General features: G+C 43.3%; 1 protein-coding gene across 2 annotated transcripts in view; it reads right to left on the bottom strand.

Annotated features, from left to right (window-relative positions):
• NOC2L (NOC2 like nucleolar associated transcriptional repressor) overlaps positions 1-21,946 on the bottom strand; it is a 101,968-nt gene that overhangs the window by 52,086 nt on the left and 27,936 nt on the right. For both annotated transcript variants that reach the window (XM_033921678.1, XM_033921679.1), the window contains exon 13: positions 20,283-20,396. In XM_033921678.1, the coding sequence (XP_033777569.1) occupies positions 20,283-20,396 (114 nt within the window). The remainder of the gene's footprint in view (positions 1-20,282; positions 20,397-21,946) is intronic.

The raw sequence follows: 21,946 nt of genomic DNA, 5'->3' as shown, positions 1-21,946 counted from the left end.
TCCATGGTTGACAAGGTTTGCAAAAAAACCACAATAAAATGGTATAAAACAATTGCCTGTTTAAAAGAAGACCAAAAAAACTCTGTGGAGTGACGATGTTCCTAAATGGACTTTATTTGAAAGTATCAAAGTTCCAAAGGTACACTAAAATCATCCACATAAAATAATTCCATCCACATAAAAGTAAATCATCCACATAAGAGCCTTAAAGGAACTAGTCCGCTAGGGATACAGGACCCAACACGGTCCGCGTTTCGACAAAAAGTCTTCTTCAGGGGTCCCTGGGGGTCCTATAAAGGTGAGTACGTGGGAAACAATTGTGTGGTGAACCGGAAGTGAGACACATTCCTTCTTGAGTACTGCATTAAACTGTTTAAAAGAAGGTCACTGGCCAGCTCTCCGAGAGCTCAGAACTTAAAGTTCTGAGCATGTGCGGTCCCTTCCCACAGCTCCTCAGTTGGTTTCAAACGCTCAATGTAAGCAACCCTCAGGGAGGTGGGAGGAATTATGTGAGAGTTATCCATACAGCTGTCCACAGAAAACATCTGCTACAGGTTAGTGACATTGCTGGTCAACAGAAAAGCGGAACTGAGTTAAGCACACAAGCAGCTGACTCCCAAACTTAGAGCTACTCAGTCTTAAATAATCTTAGTCTTTAGAACAGCCTGCACATTGATTGCGACACTGGTTAGCTCACAGGGATAAATTGACCAGTACTGCTTGATCAAAGGCCTGGTCCAAACAATAACATGCAGATAATATATGACAAAAGGACCACATAACCGCTTTGCAGATGGCATTTCAGTGTGGCTAAGATAACCAAAGTCGCTGCAGTTGCCCTAATTTGATGAAACTTGGCTTTGGAGTGGCTAGAAGCATCCGCTTTCCATAACAAAACTGTACATAATTCGCCGGCAAGTTTGGTCCTTTTTGCAGCTGTCATAATAAGTCTACTAAGACTAAATAAGACAAAAAGCTGAATCCATTTAAGGAACAGGCGAGCCTGTTTGCAGTCTAGGAATGGAGGACTTTCTTGACAGGACCTGAACAAGGTTTCAGAAAGAAGTAGATGAAAAGGTGTCACCAATTTAAGCAAGAACTTAACATATGGCCAACAACCCCATCATGATGGAACTGCATGTAGGATTTATATAATACCATGCCTGAAGTTCATTCTCTCACCTTGTTGAAGCAACTGCTATATGAAAAATATTAGAACGCCAAAGATGCAACATTTACAGGTTCAAAGAGAGACTGTGTAAGTGAAGTGATCAGAGGAATGGGTACTTTACATCAGGGGTGCCCACACTTTTTGGGCTTGCGAGCTACTTTTAAAATGACCCAAGTCAAAATGATCTACCAACAATAAATTAAAAAAAAAAAAAAACCCACAAAGCACACTGTACGCTGAGAAAATGTTAATTATCATTCCTATTCTAGGGTTTTTTCAAAGAGGTCAAGGCAGATGACTCTATGCACTGTCACCTCAGTAACAGCCATACAAAAATAGACAAATATAATCCCCTTCCCTTTTTACTAAACCACAATAGCAATTTTTAGTGCAGGGAGCTGCACTGAATGCCCAGAGCTGCTCTCGACGCTCATAGGCTCCCTGAGCTAAAAACCACCATTGCGGTTTAGTAAAAGGGAGCCATAGTGCAAAATATAGACAGCAGATATAAATTCAGACACATTTTGATCACTAAATTGAAAATAAAATCATTTTTCCTACCTTTGTTGTCTGGCTATTTCATTCATGAGTCTCTGGTTGCACTTTCTTCTTTCGACTGTGCATCCAATCTTTCTTCCCTTCTTTCAGCCTGTATGCTTCCTCTCCTCCAGACCTCATTCCCTCCCCCAACTTTTTCTTCCTCTCTCCCTGACCTTTCTTTCTCCCTCCCTCCCTTTCTTTTTTCTCTTCATGCCCCCTTTCTTTTCTTTCTGTTTCCCTTCTTTCCTTCTGTCTCCCTGCCTGCCACCTTTCTTTCTTTCTCCCTGCCCTCCCCCAAGCCACTGCCGCCATCATCGGGTAACAGGCCCCAAAGCTGCCGCCGTCGCCCCAAGCTCTCCCTGCTTCCCTGCTTCGGACCGATCAGCATTCCTCTCTCCTACGTCAATTCTGCAGTTGGAGAGGAAGTTCTGGCCTAGCCAGGTAGCAATTGGCTGGCCCAAACTTCCTCTCCGACGTTGAGGAGAGGAAGGCTGATCGGCCCGGTAGATCGCCACGGCAAAGCGAGTCTATCACAGAGCCTGGAATGGGCTCCGTGATCGACTTACTTTGCCTTGGTGATCTACCGGTTGATCGTGATCGACCTATTGGGCACCCCTGCTTTACATGATGCAGACCTTTCATGAAACAAGTCACCATATGTGACTGTGATGCTATTAACGTAAAACAAAATCTTTCCCAGAGAAAGGAAAATGGTAAAACCAGAGGCCATAATTTGAGGTTGAGGGGTGGTAGATTCAAGAGCAATGTTAGGAAATTCTACTTTACGGAGAGGGTGGTGGATGCCTGGAATGCGCTCCCGAGAGAGGTGGTGGAGAGGAAAACGGTGACCGAGTTCAAAGAAGCGTGGGATGAACACAGAGGATTTAGAATCAGAAAATAATATTAAATATTGAACTAAGGCCAGTACTGGGCAGACTTGCAACATCTGTGTCTGAATATGGCCGTTTGGGGGAGGATGGGCTGGGGAGGGCTTCAATGGCTGGGAGGGTGTAGATGGGCTGGAGTAGGTTTTGACGGAGATTTTGGCAGTAGGAACCCCAGCACAGTACCGAGTAGAGCTTTGGATTATTGCCCAGAAATAGCTAAGAAGAAAAAATGTAAAAAAATTTAAATTGAATCAGGTTGGGCAGACTGGATGGACCATTCGGGTCTTTATCTGTAGTCATCTACTATGTTACTAAGGTTATCCAGGGGAGCGTGATAAGCTAACTGCACACCGATGTATAATCTAATAGAAGTTTGAAAGCCAAGACAATATAAACACTACAGGCACTGTACGCACATTTTAGATTGTGGCCATTAATAGAAATCTCACATAGACACTATGGCCCAAATTCCGTAACCAGCACCTAAAGTTAGGCACCTATTTCGGAGGCGCCCATCTAGATAGGCGCCTATCTAAATTGAACAAGCCCAATTAAGCTATTTAATCAGCACTGATTGAAACATAGGCGCTTATCAAGGAAAATGTGATTCTGTAACAAGGCGCCTCTAAAAATTTAAGCGGCCTTTAAAAAAATAGGCGCTATGTATGTTGGGGGTGGGCGTGGCTACGTGTTAGGCGCCTTCTTACAGAATCACTGCTCTTAAGCGCTCAGCTAAGCGCCTAACTTTTAAGTGTGCTTAGAGCTGGCCTATTTAATGGGCGCCTCCAAAATAGGTGCCGCTCAGCGTGATTCACTAAACAGCACCCAATTTTACTTGAATCACGCTGTATATAGGGACCGGAATTGCCTACCCCTGCACTAGACAAACCTATCAAGATGTCCTATATGGGTTGTGGAACACACAGTAGAGGTCTGCGCGGGAATCCCCCCCTAACCCATGGGACTCCCACAGGGACCCCCCTCTGGCCCACGGGTCTCCCACGGGGACCCCCCCTCTGGAAGGTTTTGGAAGCAGGGTTCGTCCATATAATATAATGGACACTTCAGCCTTAGTAAAAGAGGGGGTTTATAAGTTAATTACCTGAACAGAAAACAAAAAAAGGGTTCCACCAAAGAGATTCCACAAGGAAGACAGCAGCATAAACACAAAAGAAACTGTGGAATTGATGATCCTGTCAGAAGTAACTGCTACTTTTTACGGGGATGGGCGGGGTTGGAGAGGATCCTGGTGGGACGGGTGGGATTTCTGTCCCCACACAACTAGAGGTCTGCGCGGGAATCCCCCCCAACCCATGGGACTCCCACAGGGACCCCCCTCTGGCCCATGGGTCTCCCACGGGGACCCCCCCCTCTGTCCCCACACAACTCTCTAACACACAGCAGAAATAGACAATGCTCAGCTTTCAGGTCTGGATGAAGAAGATGGCCCTCCTGTTATTAGTGCTGGGAACTGAAGCGGCTTGCTAGAAGGTAGAACTGCCTGGATCTAGAGATGAAGGAACAAGTTCTGTCAAATGCTTTTTCACTGTACACAGGTCCGATCCTTTTGGACTCGCATTTGGAGCACCATACAATCTATTACTAACTGCTCGGAAGAGATCTCTATGGACATTGTAATCCTTCGCTCTCAACATCCCTGCTTTGCACAATCAAATTGTCCTCCTAAACTCATTGATACCATGTTTGTGACTGCTCTCATGCACATTCTGAAAAACTGGAAATCATCGTCGTTATTAGACTATACTTTTTGGTGGAACTCTCTGTGTATGTACCATAGATTTTAATCATATGCATATGAGAAAAAAATTACATCCAGAACCCTCACGAACTTGAAGTTTAACAAATCACCTTGGTCATTCCTAGATACCTATGTACGTTCTGCTTCGTAGACACTCCTGTCTTCCTTTTCTTTATTTTTCTTTCATCTTTCTCCCTTTTTTCTGTTGTTCTCCCTCACTTTCTTCTTATATTCTCTTCACATGCAGTTCTAATAGTAGGAACCTTTCTCACTGTTATGTTCCTCTATAGTTAAATATAGATTTATATGCTCTTTATACAGAAAGCTTTATTTTGACTTCATGTATTTGAACTGCTTCCTGTATTTTCTAAAAATACTCAATAAAAAACTATTGAACTCAAAAAAAAAAAAAAAAAAAGTTCTGTCAAAGTTTTCAAGGTTGATGGGCAGACTGGACGGGCCATTTGGCCTTAATCTGCCATCATGATTCTATTATGAGAATCATGGTGCTTTGGCTTTGTTGAAACTTGTATGAGAGGAACTGGAGGGTAAGTGTAGAGGAATGACCAAATCCACGGAATTGATGTGGAGGGAGATGGGGAGGCAGAACAGAGCAAGAAAGAGGAAGCTTTGCATTCCCTTTGCTGGCAAAAAGATTGATTTATGGCATTTCCCACTCCTGAAAAATGGAATTCAGAAGAGTTGCATCCAGAGATATAAAAGTATTTTGCTAAGTTTGTTGGATAATTGATTCTGATGATTGAGGATGTAGGTAGCCTGTATTTGTATGCGACTGGCTATGGAAAAGTCCCAGATTTGTTTGCTTCTTGGCAGAGGCACAGAAAGCCTGCACCCCCTTGTTTTTCCATATAAAACATTGTCACTTGATTTTCTGTGTAGATTAGTACAGAAATTGCAAAGGTGATGCAGGAATACTCACAAAGCATAGAAGATTGCTTTGAGTTTCAAGTGGCTGATGCAAAGAATTGTCTCGAATCTTGACCATATTCGCTGTGAATTTTAATTGTTGAGGTTAGTTTCTCATCCTCAGTGTGTAACCAATACTATGATGGTGCAATAGGAACACCCACTGCTAGGATTGGGAACTCAAGCACACTTTACCCACCCCCAAATCAAAGGCATGCAAAGCAAAAAATTATATGACGGTCTACTAGCCACTAGAGCAGCAAAAATAGACCACCACCTCTCAAATCTGCTGACCACAACGTCAAACTACAAAACATTCAGGAAAGAACTGAAAACCATACTACACTTCCCCCTCCAAATCCACAGTTTCAGCATCCGAGGATTCGTTATTCGTGATTTTTTTTTTTTTTTGGGGGGGGGGAAAGAAAAAAAAAAAAAAGCTTCATTTCGGACCTTCCCCACCTCCCTCCCACCTTCCCCCTGGCATCCCGGCCTTACCTGTCTCGAGAGATTACGGGAGCTCACGGCAGCCATTTCCTATTGGCGATCTGCACAGGGCAGGAGTGTAGGAAGATCGCTCCTGCCCCGAAAGCCCGCTAGACCACCAGGTAAGGCCGGCACAGGCTGCCCAGCCCAGAGAGGAACGATCTTAGCTCTGCCCGGCCCGACACCGAAACGTGGAAAGAGGAGACCAAAGCACCTGCACTGGCCCCTGCAAACACGCAACACGCACGGAAGGAGGCGAACGGAGGCAGAGACCACCAGGTAAGGTCTGGGGGTGGGTCAAAGCCGACACAAAGTTATTTGCGATTTTTCACATTTCGCGGTCCAGCTCTGCCCCTAACCCCCGCGAATACCGAGGGAGAAGTGTATTCAAGAAATTTGTCAAATAATCTAACCAAACCGTATTGACCATTCCCAGATCCTGACGTATACTATAGCTATCAACCTTGTAATCTCCCTGGGAATGCCCAGGCTAATTTCTTGTTGTAAACCGCCTAGAACTGAAAGGTACTGGCGGGATAGAAGACATCAATGTAATGTAATGTAAAGTCCAACATTATAACATGAGATGGAGTCAAAAAGATGGCAAAAGTATCGAGGAAAGAGGCTGGAAGCACAGATGCCACTGGAATTTAAGATCACACTGAGTATGCTGCATTTTTTAAAAAGGCTAAGGGATGACATTAAAAGGTATCAGGTCAAAAGCGCGCCGGGACAAAGGCGCGCCCAGACAATTGAGCGCAGAACGGAGGCGCGCACCGCTCTAAATTACTGTTTTTAGGGCTCCGACGGGGGGGGGGGTGTGGGGGGAACCCCCCCCACTTTACTTAATAGACATCGCGCCGTGTTGTGGGGGCGTTGTGGGGGGTTGTAACCATCCACATTTTACTGAAAACTTAACTTTTTCCCTGTTTTTAGGGAAAAAGTTCAGTTTACAGTAAAATGTGGAGGGTTACAACCCCCCAAACCCCCCATAACGCCGGCGCGTTGTCTATTAAGTAAACTGGGGGGGGTTCCCCAACAAAACCCCCCATCGGAGCCCCTAAAAACTGTAATTTTGTGCGGCGCACACCTCCGCACTGCGCTCAATTGTCGGCGCGCACTTTTGTCTTTCGCGCCGTTGTCTATGAACCCATTAAAAGCCACAACCATGTTCCCTAGCTGTGACCTTAGGCATGAATCTGAAAACTGTCCTCTGGAAGAAAGGCTTTGGTGTCTATCACTACACTTAAAAAAGAAAGGATGTTGATTAGACTGTAGATTTTTGAACAATGGTAAGAAATCTGAGACACACAACGGGAAGATTCCAAGATGGCTGCGGCATAGAAGTGCTGAGAGGAACACATTTGAGCCGCTCCTCTCAGAGAATTTTTCCTTTATTATTGAAGGCCTGTGCGCTTTACCTTAATCGATGCAGAAGAGGAGAGGCAGGAGTGCTGCTAACGCCTCGCGGCGCCCCGAAGTGCCGACCTTTGGCACCATAGACGAGATGTTGCGGCGGATGCAGGAAGCAGCAGTAGCGACGCCGGAGGGTAGCCCGCTGAGAGCGCCTGGATACGGCGAGACCAGAGTCGTTTCTCCTGGGCCGGATACCACGCTCAGCCCCAACGTAAGAGCCCCATCCCCGCAACCCCGAGTCACTAGTTCTCCAGGGGAAGAAGAAACCCCGGAGATGGGGGAGGAACTCTTCCCTGAGGCAAGAAGTTCACCATCAGAGAACTTGGAGGCAGAACCCCTGGTTCAGGGTGTCTCTGCTGAAGAAACCGGGGTGGATTCAGCAACGGGAAGTGAAGATATCCAACTGGAGCAAAGGCAAGAACCCGATTCCTCTGAGGGTGAGCATTTCTACACTCAGCAAAAACTTGTAATTTTGGATAAGCCAGCACAAGTGACTCTGGAGTCTTTATGGGACTTAACTACAAACTCTACAAAGATTATTAGCCCCAATTTCCAATATGTTGAAGCTAAATTGATTCAACATACTAAGGAGCTTAAGGCTTTAAAAGAGGACCTGACTGTTTCAAATTCCTTAGTTCAAAAGCTTGACCAGGATTTATCATTTACTAAAGAAGTCCAACACTCCCTAGTTAAAGATAATGTGAATCTTAGGAAGAAGTTAGAATCACTTGAGAATAATGCACGGAACAATAATTTGAAATTAATTAATTTTCCAAGATTAGCAATGGTAACTCCTAGGGAAATGCTTAGGAGATACCTGGTTGAAATTTTTCAAGTTCCAAGGAAAATTTGCCACCTTTTTCCCCAAGTGTATTATTTGCCTAATAAAGAAGGGAGTCAAACACAGAAAAAAATGATGGACCAAACACCATTAAATGTATCAGAAATTTTGGAAACGTCAGATTGAGATATTGCTTTACCATCTACGATGATAACAACAGTAGCTCTCTCAATTTATAAAATGTGGTTGTTGAGGCTTTTCTTTAAAAACAAACAGAAAGAGTTTCTTGGGTGTAAAATTCAAATGTTTCCTGATCTTTCAAGAGAAACTCAAAAGCGTCGTAGAGAATTTCTTCTTTTGAGACCAGGGGTCACCTCACTGGGGGCAACATTTTACTTAAGACATCCTTGCAAGTGTATTATTTGCCACCACTCAGTTAAATACGTTTTCTTTGAACCTCAACAATTAAGTGCTTTTTTGGCAATGTCCCAACTGGATGAAGGAAAATCAAGTGCTAAATAGTTAATGAAGCTACTCCTACCTCGGTACGATCTGTAGCTTATCTTGCTATATTGTTATTTTTCCCCTTTATCTTTTCGCCTATGTGTAATCTTGGAATCACAAGTTGAGGACTTGAGTGTGTTAGTTTATAAAAATAGTTTTCTTATTTCTTTTACAATTGTATTAAGGTGTAATGTGTTTTACACTTTATGAAGTTCTATTCCTACTACCTCACTTTCTGTATAAGTGTTTTACTTGGTATGTAATAATGAAAAGTTATAAATAAATAAAATTTTAAAAAAAGAAGAAATCTGAGAGACTGAGTGACTGACCAAAACCAAAATACACAAATGGGTTCTACAGAACACCAAGGGAAAACCAAAGATGAGAATACAGTACTTCTGTGGCAACGAAGTTCTTGATGTCAAATTTTTTTTTTTTATTACAGTAATACTTCACAGGTAAAAGTCAATGCATGCGATGCAAAACATATAATGCAGAATAAAGATTGTGGAGAGGACCCGATACGGTCCGTGTTTCGGTAATGAACACCTTCTTCGGTGGTCCTATAAAAACATGTTTGTGTATAAAAAAAAAAATAACATGAAATGCTGAATTATATTGGAATGTAAGCGATTAATGATGGTGACAAATGATGGTGTAAAAAAAGTATTTAATACAAAAGTAATGGAATACATAAGTGAAAATATGGTATCAATACACCAGTGATAATAATGAAATTAGCTATTCTGATAAATAGAATAAACAGAATAAAATTGGAGTGATGGTTAATCTGATGAAAAGTGGAAGTGTGACTAGCATGTTGTGAGGTGATTAAAACATAATGATAAAAACATGATGGCAGATAAAGGCCAAATGGCCCATCTAGTCTGCCCATCCGCAGTAACCATTATCTCTTTCTCTCTCTGAGAGATCCCACATGCCTATCCCAGGCCCTCTTGAATTCAGACACAGTCTCTGTCTCCACCACCTCTTCTGGGAGACTGTTCCACGCAACCACCACCCTTTCTGCAAAAAAGTATTTTCTTAAATTACTCCGGAGCCTATCACCTCTTAACTTCATAGAAACATAGAAGATGACGGCAGACAAGGGCCATAGCCCGTCAGGTCTGCCCACTCTACTGACCCACCCCCAAGTCTACTGTCCTAGGGATCCTACTCCTGGTGACAGGTTCCCTTGGCTTAACCCTCTAAGGGATCCCACATGGGCATCTCATTTGCTCTTAAATTCTTGTAACTTCATTCTATGCCCTCTCATTGCAGAATTTCCTTTCAAATGAAAGAGACTCGACTCATGCGCATTTACATTATGTAGGTATTTAAACATCTCTATCATATCTCCCCTCTCCCGCCTTTCCTCCAAAGTATACAGATTGAGATCTTTAAGTCTGTCCCCATATACCTCATGACGGAGACCACGCACCATGACTTGACTCCACCCTTTTTATGTCTTTTTTAAGGTGTGGCCTCCAGAATTGTACACAATATTCTAAATAAGGTCTCACCAAGGGCATCAATACCTCCTTTTTCCTACTAGCCATACCTCTCCCTATGCAACCTAGCATCCTTCTAGCTTCGCCATCACATATTCAACCAGTTTGGCCATCTTAAGATCATCACATACAATCACACCCAAGTCCCACTCTTCTGTCGTGCACATAAGTTCTTCACCCCCCTATACTGTACCGTTCCATCGGTAAAAAGTGAATAACATAGTAAAAGGTGATTGCGACATAGTAAACGTCACTGTGAAAAAAATAAAACACGACTGCCATGTTGAACAGTAATAAGAATATAGTAACCAAACATTGAAAACCATAGAATTTGGTTATGTAATGGAGCATTCAAAAGTGTATGTTGGAATAGAAAGAATTTATTATAATAGAAAACAAACGTCTAGAAGAAAATTTTTTTAATTTGAGCAATAGAAACTCACCCACTCAGAGAATAGTTAAGCTCTGGAATGCATTGCTAGAGGTTGTGGTAAGAGTGGATAGTGTAGCTGGGTTTAAGAAAGGTTCGTTCAATTTCCTAGAGGAAAAGTCCATTGTCTGTTATTGAGAGAGACATGGGGGAAGCCACTGCTTGCCCTGGATCGGTAACATGGAATGTTGCTACTCTTTGGGGTTCTGGAATCTTTTGTTACTCTTTAAGATTCCGGAATCTTGCTATTCTTTAGGATTCTGAATGGAATGTTGCTACTCTTTGGGGTTCCGGAATCTTTTGTTACTCTTTGAGATTCCGGAATCTTGCTATTCTTTAGGATTCTGAATGGAATGTTGCTACTCTTTGGGGTTCCGGAATCTTTTGTTACTGTATGGGTTCCAGAATCTTGCTATTCTTTAAGGTTCTGAATGGAATGTTGCTACTCCTTGGGTTTGGGCCAGGTATTAGGGACCTGAATTGGCCACTGTGAGAGCAGGCTACGGGGTTTGATGGACAATTGGTCTGACCCAGTAAGGCTATTCTTATGTTCTTATGTAAACAAAAAGCTATAGTAAGTTCAAGAGAGAGAAGGCCAGTCCAGGTTTAGAAATACAAGATGTTCGTGCTTGTGCAGATGGGCAGCCACCACCACAAGGCACTTTGAAAAGATCCTGGGGGCTGACAAAAAGCCCAAGGTGAGGGCTTTGTACTGAAAATAGTTGAAACTGAGGTACTTCTGGTAACAAGGATGGATTGGAATGTGTATATAAATTCTCGAGATCCAGAGTACCCAATGAATCCCCTTTTTTTAGAGCAAAGGAAGAATGGCGGGGATAGTTGTCATCCTCTGTCACTATAGAACCCAGCTGGGTTTGAAGTTGCACAGAAAAAGAAGGCAAAATACCCTCTGTACCTCCTGAAAGATGGCGTGCATGTACTGAACCATGCAGAGCTGATGGATGGCAATATGAGCACAGAACATAGTTCCTTGAAAACCTTCTTCCCCAAATGATCTAACAAAGGGAGAGAGTTTCTCTCCACCCTCCCCACCCCCCCGAGGAGTGTTAGAGAAATCTCTGCACTTCTTGGCTTTTCTCGTGTTTGCTTCAACCACTACTGAAGAGCTTGACAGCTGGTCCTGATTAAATCCTGAAGTTGTTTGGCCTTTACGTCCGATCTTTTAGAAACATATGGAATTTCTGGTCCTTGAGCATGCCATGAAGAAGTACAGCATAAGTCATTCAGAGGACCTATAAATACAGTATTTTAGAATGTCAAAATCAAATTTTCTGCGGAACTTCTTTTGTTATCTTGTCGAGAAATGTTGAATATGAAATGTCATCATTCAGAGATTCACTCTTCAACAGGGAAGGCTAGATGGGAGGTCCTTAACACGGGATGGAAATGAGGATGGAGGCAGCAAATGTGCAGGATCCTGCTCTTAGTCTGAAGTAGATGAGAGTGAGATAATGGAATCTGAATAAGTTTCTCTCTGCGCAGAAGTAAGGTAGATTTTGGAAATAACTCTTAACAAAATCTGTGAATGTCTTCTGAAAAACAGAGCTGGAATGCTCTGAATCTAGAAAAATGATGGAGACTCCTAGAGGAAAGGAGAGACAGGGGAGATATGATTCAGACGTTCAAATACTTGAAGGGTATTAACGTAGAACAAAATATTTTCCAGAGAAAGGAAAATGGTAAAACCAGAGGACATAATTTGAAGTTGAGGGCTGGTAGATTCAGGGGCAATGTTAGGAAATTCTACTTTACGGAGAGGGTGGTGGATGCCTGGAATGCGCTCCCGAGAGAGGTGGTGGAGAGGAAAACTGTGACTGAGTTCAAAGAAGCGTGGGATGAATACAGAGGATTTAGAATCAGAAAATAATATTAAATATTGAACTAAGGCCAATACTGGGCAGACTTGCACGGTCTGTGTCTGTATATGGCTGTTTGGTGGAGGATGGGCTGGGGAGGGCTTCAATGGCTGGGAGGGTGTAGATGGGCTGGAATAAGTCTTAACAGAGATTTCGGCAGTTGGAACCCAAGCACAGTACTGGGTAGAGCTTTGTTTTTTTGCCCAGAAATAGCTAAGAAGAAAAAATTAAAAAAAAAAAAAAAATTAAATTGAATCAGGTTGGGCAGACTGGATGGACCATTCGGGTCTTTATCTGCCGTCATCTACTATGTTACTATGTTACTCTTCCTCACTATAACCATCTCTGGCACAAGGGTAGGCCATTGTGTAATAGATTACGCAAAGTGGGTCAGTGCTGAACTTGCCTTTTGCAGTATTATAAGGCTCCACAGAAAAGGTACTGGCATTGCACTGTTGCACAGAAAGTTAAGTTCATGTGCGGTAGCGGAAAAGAAAGCAAATAGAATGTTAGGCGTGATAAAGAAAGGAATCACGAGTAGATATGAGAAAGTTATAATGCCGCTTTATAGGGCAATGGTCAGACCACACTTGGAATACTGTGTCCAACATTGGTCTCCCAACCTAAAGAAGGATATAAAACTGCTGGAGAGGGTGCAGAGACGAGCAACGAAGCTAATAAAAGGTATGGAGAACTTGGAATACGAGGAACGACTTAAGAGACTGGGATTGTTCTCCCTTGAGAAAAGGAGACTGCGAGGGGATATGATCGAGACTTTCAAAATACTGAAAGGAATCGACAAAATAGAGCAGGAAAAAAAATTATTTACAATGTCCAATGTGACACGGACAAGAGGACATGGACTGAAGCTAAGGGGGGACAAGTTCAGGACAAATATCAGGAAGTTCTGATGGACACCTGGAATGCTCTCCCAGAGGAGGTTATTACAGAATCCACCGTTCTAGGATTTAAAAACAAACTAGATGCACATCTCCTTACAAGAGGCGTAGAGGGATATGGGTGACTAAAATTACGCCAGGTGTACACCTGGCTGGGCCTCCACGTGTGCGGATCGCTGGACTTGATGGACCGAAGGTCTGATCTGGAGATGGCAGTACTTTTTTTTTTTTTGTAATTCTTTATTTATAGAGATGGCAGTTCTTATGTTCCTCTTGTGGTAGGAGTGTGGGTGTTGGTATGTTTATGCCTTGTCTGTGTTTTGGTCAGAGTTGAGAGAAGCAGCTTTTCTTCAGGTCTTTACAGGCACTCTAAAAGCAGTGGCAAGTCAAATGCGCGCAAGACAAAAGCGCGTGGACAAATGCGAAGACAAATGAGCGCAAGGACAATTTAGCTTATTGATAATTGCGCGCAAGACAATTGACCGCAATGATAACTGCGCACAAGATATTTGAGCGCAACGATAATTGAGCAGAAGGACAAATCAGCGTAATGACAATCACGCGCGCGTTTACGTTACTATGGTTACACTAGCTCCTTTTTTACGTGCTCAGAACAGCCCGCCTTCATTTCGCTTGGCTCTTTGTGATTCGTTACGTTAGCCCCTTTTTTACGTGCTCGGAACAGCCCGCCCTCCTTTCGCTAGCATCTTTGTGATTGGTTATGTTTGCTCCATTTATACTTGCACAGAACAGTCCACCTTCCTTTCGCTGCCTGACTGTGTCCGTTATAGGTCTGGTCTAGAACTTGCTCTATAACAGGTATTTCTCTTGCACGGATTTCACTCGCCTTTGGTGAGAGCGACACTACTTCCAAATTCAGATTTCACTTGCCTTTGGTGAGAGTGACATTACTTCCAAATTTCTTCATTTGCAAAGGTATGTTTATATTTTCATTTGCTAACTTTTTTAACGTTGATGCGCACAACAGAATCGCTAGATAAGTGAGGGTATAAGAAAACGCTGTGTAGCTCAAGTTTCGTTCAAAGTTTCGACGTTAGTGCACCCGCATAATTTCAACTCCCTTGTGGCTTCCACGCTAACGGTTTAAGCTATAACTTTTTTAACGTTGAAAGCTATATAAGATGTGCGCAACAGAATCGCTAGATAAGTGAGGGTATAAGAAAACGCTATGTAGCTCAAGTTTCGCTCAAAGTTCACGCTGCCTTGACATTATTACTGAAAACTGAACTTTTCCTCAGATATCTTGCACTCACTTATCATGCACTCACTTGTCTGCGCTCAGATGTCTTGGCGCAGGTGTCTTGGGCGCTGAAATGTCTTGCGCTTAGATGTCTTTCGCTCACATGTCTTTTCGCTCACTTGTCCGCGCGCTTATGTCTTGGCCCAGTAATCTTGCGCTCACTTGTCTGCTCCCATTTGTCCACGCGCTTATGTCTTGCGCGCATCTGACTATGAACCCTAAAAACAGCTATGCTGAGTCTGGAAACCTTATGGGTATTTGATTTCTATCTATTGTCTAGTGGTCCTCTTAAGGTCATTGTACCAATAGGTTAATGGCCTTTCCATAGAAGATTCCAGAATGGTGTAGGCAAAAGTAGCTGCCTTTTGTGCACAGTTCCTCTACAATTTTCCAAACAACACCTTCTTCCCAGCTTCAACTTGCTCCTGAAGGCGACCGAGATGATCTCTCCATGTTCATGGCAACATTTGAGCACAAACGTCCAGATTTTATAAATGGTGCCTAGATCGGTGTGTCTGTTGGCTTAATCAGTGCTGATAATTGAAAAATGCCATTAATAAGAAATTAATTCGTTTTTTTAATTGGTTTTTTTTTTAATCTGGTGAGTGAGTGTCTACTCCACGGTGCCTGTGGTTAGGGGTGGATTCTGGATGTGGTTTGACTTAGGCACACTCATTCAGGCCAAGAAAACCCTGGTATAAAAGGGAGTGCGCCTAAGGTTTCAACGCTTAATGGTCGCTAAGACCACTTAGGCGCCTCTAGGTGCAATTCTATAAACAGTGCCTAGTGGATGATCGACAATTGTGTTCAACGGCACCTAGAATTTAGGTGTCATTTATAGAATCAGGGCCAAAATGTTTGCAGCCTTTCTGACCCAAGCATACGAGGCATTTAGTATGTGTATTGAAATTCTGGATCTTTCTGTTGCATTTGAGCAAAGTCTAAAACTTGGTTTCAGTTACTTACTAATTCTTTGTCGTTTTCCAAAATAAAAAGGAATCAATGAAAACAGCATTGAAAAAAAAAAAATTTGTAAAGGTTTTAAAAATGGGTGAATTTTGTTTCGTGCTTGTTTAGCTGAGTGGGGAAAAAAACCCTGAAGAGCTGAGGAGGAAACTCTTGTGCATGCTCAGAACTTTACACTAAGCTCTGAGCCCTGGGAGAGCAATTCTGGATGATGCCACCCACGTGTGACTGATTCAATCTTGTTTACTGACAGAAAATCTTACTTTCTATGAACCTGCAGACTCCCTGGGTAGTTTTATTTTCAGCATTGCCTAATCAACAGCAGAGGCCTGCACTTACATTCTCTGTGAGTAAGTTTTCCCAATTTTAGTTTGGATTACACAAACCTACATGTGTTATATTTCCTCTCTCCATCAAACTTCAGCCTTGAGAATAACTCAGAATAATGTGACTACAGTACCTGCACTGGTAAACAATGTGCATATGTGTTACTGCACTATCGATTTCACCTAGAAGACAGCATGACAATGGTTAGAGAAAGAGTTCTCAACGCAGTCCTAAGAACACAGCCAGCCAGTCAAGTCAGGTTTTCAGGACCCCCTGACGAATATGCACGAGACTGACTTGCATGCACATCTCTCTCATACATATTCATTGTGGAGATCCTGAAAACCTGATTGGCTGGAAGTGTTCCTAGGACTGGGTTGAGAACCCCTGGGTTAGAGCAATGAGTTGTGAACCAGAGTTCATATCCCACTTCCCCTACTTACATGCCTCGTGACAAATCACTTTGGGAGGATATCTATAACAATGTACCTACCATGTTGCCCCTAAAATAAGCCCTAATCCCGGGATTCGCAGGCAGTTCCCCTTCCCTCCCATCCCTTGTGCAGAAGAACCCTTGAGCGAGCACCGCGCCCCCCCCCCGAACACCCGCACTCGCCCTTGCCACGCAACCAAACCCCCATCCTTCCTGCCCTCCCTCCCATCCGAACCCCGCCAACTGCGAGCGAGCCCTAGTACACACCTCCCTAAGCAGCAATGGGCCGGCAGCACTCTAAACAGGGGCAGCCTGTTTAGAGTGCTGCCGGTTCGACGCTGCATGCTTTTCGCGATTCAAAAATAGCAACTGGGCACAGATGCTGTGCATGTTACACATGCACAATATCTACCCCATTAGGAAAAAAAAGAAAAGAAAAAAGACCCCCCCCCCATGACCCTTCCCAAAAACTGACACTGCGAACCGATCCCACCCCCACCCCATGCGGCAGTGAAAACAGCAGGAGGAATGCCCACTTCCTCCTGCCATGCTAACACCACCCCTCCGCGAAAGAAAATTAGCAGGAGGAATGACCACTTCCTCCTGCCGCGCTGACCCCACACCCCTACAAAAAAAAAATTGGCAGGAGGGAAGCCTACTCCCTCCTACCAATGGTGGCCTCTCCCGAACTATCCCTTACCCTCCCTCTTCTCTCACCCCCCCAAAAAAAGGCAGAAGGGATGCCCATTTCCTCCTGCCACCAGATGCTCCCCCCCCCCCCGAACCCTTCCCTACCTTTCAGTGTTAGAAGGCGGAGGGAAGCACAGTCCCTCCTCCTTCAAGGTCTGCCAATCCTAAATGGTGGGCCTTCCCTCCTTGGTGCATCTGTCTATTAAAGGACTCTTCCCTAGACACTTCCCTGATCAATAGCTATTGCCCCATCCCCCAACCTACCCTTCCTGGCCAAAGCTGTAGAAAAATGCACACATTACAAGCACTAATTTGAATTTCATAATGACCACGACACCAAGTCCCTTTTACTCTCCTTACTTGACATCGTTCACACTGGGTTTGACAAAAAAAAAGAATATTTCAACCTAGTGTCACTGAACATCTCTGCCTTTGACTCAATAAACCATGAGATCCTCCTGAACAGACTGCACGCAATAGGAATCCACAACAACATACTCAAATGGTTCAGATCCTTTCTTGAGATGAGGTACTTTGTGGTGCAGAATGGGACAAAAATCTTGAGACTATGAAAATGTCACGCTCTTTAACATCTTTCTCCAACCCCCCTCGGCAAAGTACTGAAAGAGCCGGTGTAGACTACTGGATGACATACAATACTTAATTCGAGTCAAACAACCTACTCTGAAATAGAGAATGACACGGTGACAAAATTCATCACCGTTCCCGTCCCCGTGGATAACCGCGGGAAGTAATCCCATGTAATTTTCTAGTGTCTATTTCAACCTCGGTCCTTCTACACCAGCATTCTTCAGAGCAAAGCTTGCGGGTCAGTGGCTGTGGCCATTCATACTCTGATTCTTATGGGAACCAAGGATAATGAAGCCATTGTGACTTCACTGATGTGATTGGCTCTTAGGCACTGGTGGAATGAGGCATTATGACATCACAATATCGGCTCTGAATACCAGAGACTGTCATTCTGTAGTGCCTGTTTCAACCTCAGTCCTTCTACACCAGCATTCTTCAAAGCAAAGCTTGTGGATCAGTGGTTGTGGCCATTCATACTCTGATTCTTCCCTCTCTCTTTAAAGAATGACATGAAGATGGTTTCCCACGGTTATCCGCAGGGACGGGAACGGTGATGAATTTTGTCACCGTGTCATTCTCTACTCTGAAACCATCACCTTTCATTGCCTCATCACTGAATAGGGTAAAACAATGGTTTTGAATCAACAGACTCAAACTCAACGTGGAGAAAATAAAGATCATGCTACTGAACAATCACAACATCCCTTACTTTTACTAAGGAAGGAAAGGTAACACTGAGATCCAACTATCCACTGAAGTCTCTCAGTGTTCTTCTTGAATCCTCCCTGAAGATGAAAGGCCACATCTCTCGTGAATTAAAGAAATCTCTCTCAAACTCAAAACTATCAAACCTCTAAAGAGGCTACTATCAGAAGAAAACTTCAGACCTGTGATACAAAGCACCGTCACACCTCATTTCGACTACTGCAAAGCACTACTAATAAGAGTTCCCAAAAAGCACCTTAAAGCTCTGCAATCCACTCAAAATACAATAGTCAGGATGATTCATAACGTCCCATGACAAGAGCATATCACACTAACCCTGTTGTCCCTACACTGGCTCCCAATGGAACACCACATCCGTTATAAAACCACAGTGCTAGTTTTCAAGCACTACATGGGATGCTATCGCCAATACTTACTTCCTTGCAACACATCCACCTACCTGAACACTACGATCCTCAAATCCTAAACTCCTGGACTTTCCCTCCACTAAAAAAAATCCAACTCAAAGAACACAGGAAAGTTATCTTCTACATTAAGGGGCCCCAATGGTAGAACCAACTCTCTGAGCAAATCTGACAGATAACCGACCTCAACTCATTCAAATCCTCCTTAAAAACACTACTGTTCAAAGATGCATACCACACCGTCTAAACCAGGGGTGTCCAACCTTTAGGCTTCCCTGGGCCGCACTGTCCCCAAATTTTTTTTCTGGGGCCGCACAAATGCGCAAACGCTGCAGCAAGACAGAGGAGGGAGCCGGCAAGATGGTAAACACTGCATCGTCCTTGACTGGGGTCGCACAAAATACTTCATGGGGCCGCAGGTTGGACACCCCTGATCTAAACTATAACATGAAAAGAACATGAAAATGTGCCTGGACTTTTACATCTCCTCACCACTTCCCAAGTATAACCCGGGTTATACTTAGGAAGTGGTGAGGATGTGTTAAGATAATTATTCCCGAGTAGAGGATTGTTTAAAAATACATCATTTATATTGGACTTTTACATCTGACATGTCATCCCTTAGCAAAACACTTTTTTGCACCATGTCTTATTGCTATTCTGTCTTCTTACCCCTCCTCCCTCCCTGCCCCCAGATACTGTAATTTAATTACTAGTATTTATGTATGTAGAATTGTAATCCGCCTAAAAACCAACTGATAAGAGAATATAAATCTTTTAATTAATTAATTAATTGACCGAATAAATAAATCACAGTATTCTGTAAATTCCCATGTAAGTGTGTGCCCAGATAACATCCATATGCACATCTACCTACAAATTCTGATATGCACGTAGATACAGAATAGAGCTTAGATGACACATTGGCATCCCCCACCTCCCTCTCCCCCCCCCTCTTCTGGTTTCCCACTCCCTCCTTTTTATCTTCTAACCCAACTATGATAAACCTGTGCTAAAACTACTTTGCCTCCTTCCGCGCTACCTGCAATTCCGACAAAATTTTTGTAAATCCGTGTTCAGACCGGATCCTAATGTAACGGATGTGAACCGCCTAGAACTCTTTGGGTATGGCGGGATATAAGAACCTAATAATAATAATAATAATAATATATGCATGGTCATATATTCATATTCGAGACATTTATGCGCATAATTACATGTTAGCATCTACTTAACAGAATTACCCCTCCATCTCTTGTTGCCTCAGGTTCTCACCTGGGATGCAATGCTGCAATTCCAAAAGGCAGGCTAAAGCCCCAAAACTAAAGAATACATTACAGTGCTTCTGAGAAAGACGTGAACACAGTCATACACTAAAGTGCTACCAATCTTACAACTACCAGTGCTTTAGACTCTTTTCTCTCATGCACTGCTGCACAGTGCAACATCACTACCATAACACATGCGAAAAAGCCAAGAACAGGCGTCATTAAAAACCACATGATACAGAGAACAGGCCTCGCCAATCCTCTGAATAATGATGGTGACGTTACCGCATCCAACAGATCCAACACACACATTTTGGGGAGAGCTACCAAGCCAGAAAGGGAGGTCTCAGCTTGCTGCTGACATTCAAAGACCTGGGTAGTCTCACACACAGTTTTTGGAAAGATAAACAGTCAGCCCTGGCCCTCACCCGAAAAGCCTTCTCTTGCAAATTGACTTTGGAGAGTTTCAGGATCACAGAGAAGTTGATGGGTTTCAAGCTAATACGTCCCGGCTTCTTGTTGAAGTTCACCTGCTGGAAGACCTAGGAGACAGGAAAAAAAGGAAGCAGGAATTAGATTTCCCAATTGGAGGAAATGTCCTCAACCAATCAGATCGCCTGCCTGACAATCACAGTGTCCTGTTTGGCGGTGAAGCTCATGGGACAGCAGGCAGGGACTTAGTAAAAAGGCCACGTGTTACCTAACAGTCACATTCAGAAACTCTGCACTTCCAAGTTTGGAATGGTCTAACTGGGGGGGTCAGATGATGTCTACATGAAGGGGCAACAGATACTACCTCCATTACGAAAAAGCAGGCTCCTTCCAAAATATCAGATTGGGGAAGTTCACAGCATTGCTGCTGCCCTAAGCAGAAGGAAACGCTCTTATCTCTAAAGCATGACAGCAGGGTTGGCAGAAGAAGAGGAGGAAGGATGTGTGAACGGCAGGTAGCGGGTGGGTGCAGAAGTCAGAAGGCGTGGGGGCTGGAAGAAAGGAAGTTAACTCGACACAGGCTCAGAGGATGTGGTATGCGAAGGACATTTAGAACAGCATGAAACCACATGTGCTTTTCCTTCCACAGGGTCAGATTAGAACCAGCATTTCTTTCCCTGTAACCACTAAGCCTAACCCCCCCCCCCCAGTACTGACCGCTGAAGCACTGAAAATAAACCCGTGACACCCTCCTCCCACAGTGCTGCTGCGGTCTCGCTGGGAGCTGGCTCCAAATACATGTTTTCAAGCAGCCAAAACCACAGCACTAACAGCAAGAGAAAAAGTAATACAGAGAGGCAGAAGTTGTCCATATACTATCTGAGGTGGGGGTTTGGGGAAAGGCCACGGGTTGTCCGCCCATTTGCTAACTGAGAGGGTCTCAAGTTAGGTAAGGAACTGTCTGACCATCTGCTCTTTTAGAGGACTTGGGAAAGGACCTTTCTTCACATGGAAAAGGCTCACACTCTGTTATCATAGAAACATGTCAGTACATAACAGCCAAAAGGCCTATCTAGTCTGCCCATCCTCCTCTCCCTAAGAGATCGCACGTGCCTGTCCGACGCTTTCTTGAATTCAGAGACAGTCTTTGTCTCCAACACCTCTTTTTTTTCAATAAATATTTTTTATTCTTTTTTTAAATTCTTACATCAAGTGAAATACATGTAATACATTCAATTATGAAAAAACACTTGAAATTATTATTAAATGTTCTTACAATGTGAATTAAATAAACCCTTTATCAGAATTTTATATCATATTAATATTACAATAGTTTTCCCTCCCTACCCCTTCTATATGTTCTATACATGTGTTATTATATCTGATCAGTAGAATAATTTGTCAATGGTCCCCATATTTTATTAAATTTTTTAATATAACCTTGTTGTAATGCCAATACTTTTTCCATTTTATATATATGACAAATTGAATTCCACCAAAAAGTGTAATTCAATTTAGTGTAATCCTTCCAGTTCTGAGTAATTTGCTGTATGGCGACCCCTGTTAAAATTAATAAAAGTTTATTATTATTAGCTGAAATTGGACTTTGTGTTCTCATTGCTGTTCCAAATAATATTGTATCATATGATAGTCCAACATG

This window comes from Geotrypetes seraphini, chromosome 15 (assembly GCF_902459505.1).
Source record: "Geotrypetes seraphini chromosome 15, aGeoSer1.1, whole genome shotgun sequence".
Classification (NCBI taxonomy): domain Eukaryota; kingdom Metazoa; phylum Chordata; class Amphibia; order Gymnophiona; family Dermophiidae; genus Geotrypetes; species Geotrypetes seraphini.
This window is presented reverse-complemented; position numbering and strand designations above follow the sequence as displayed.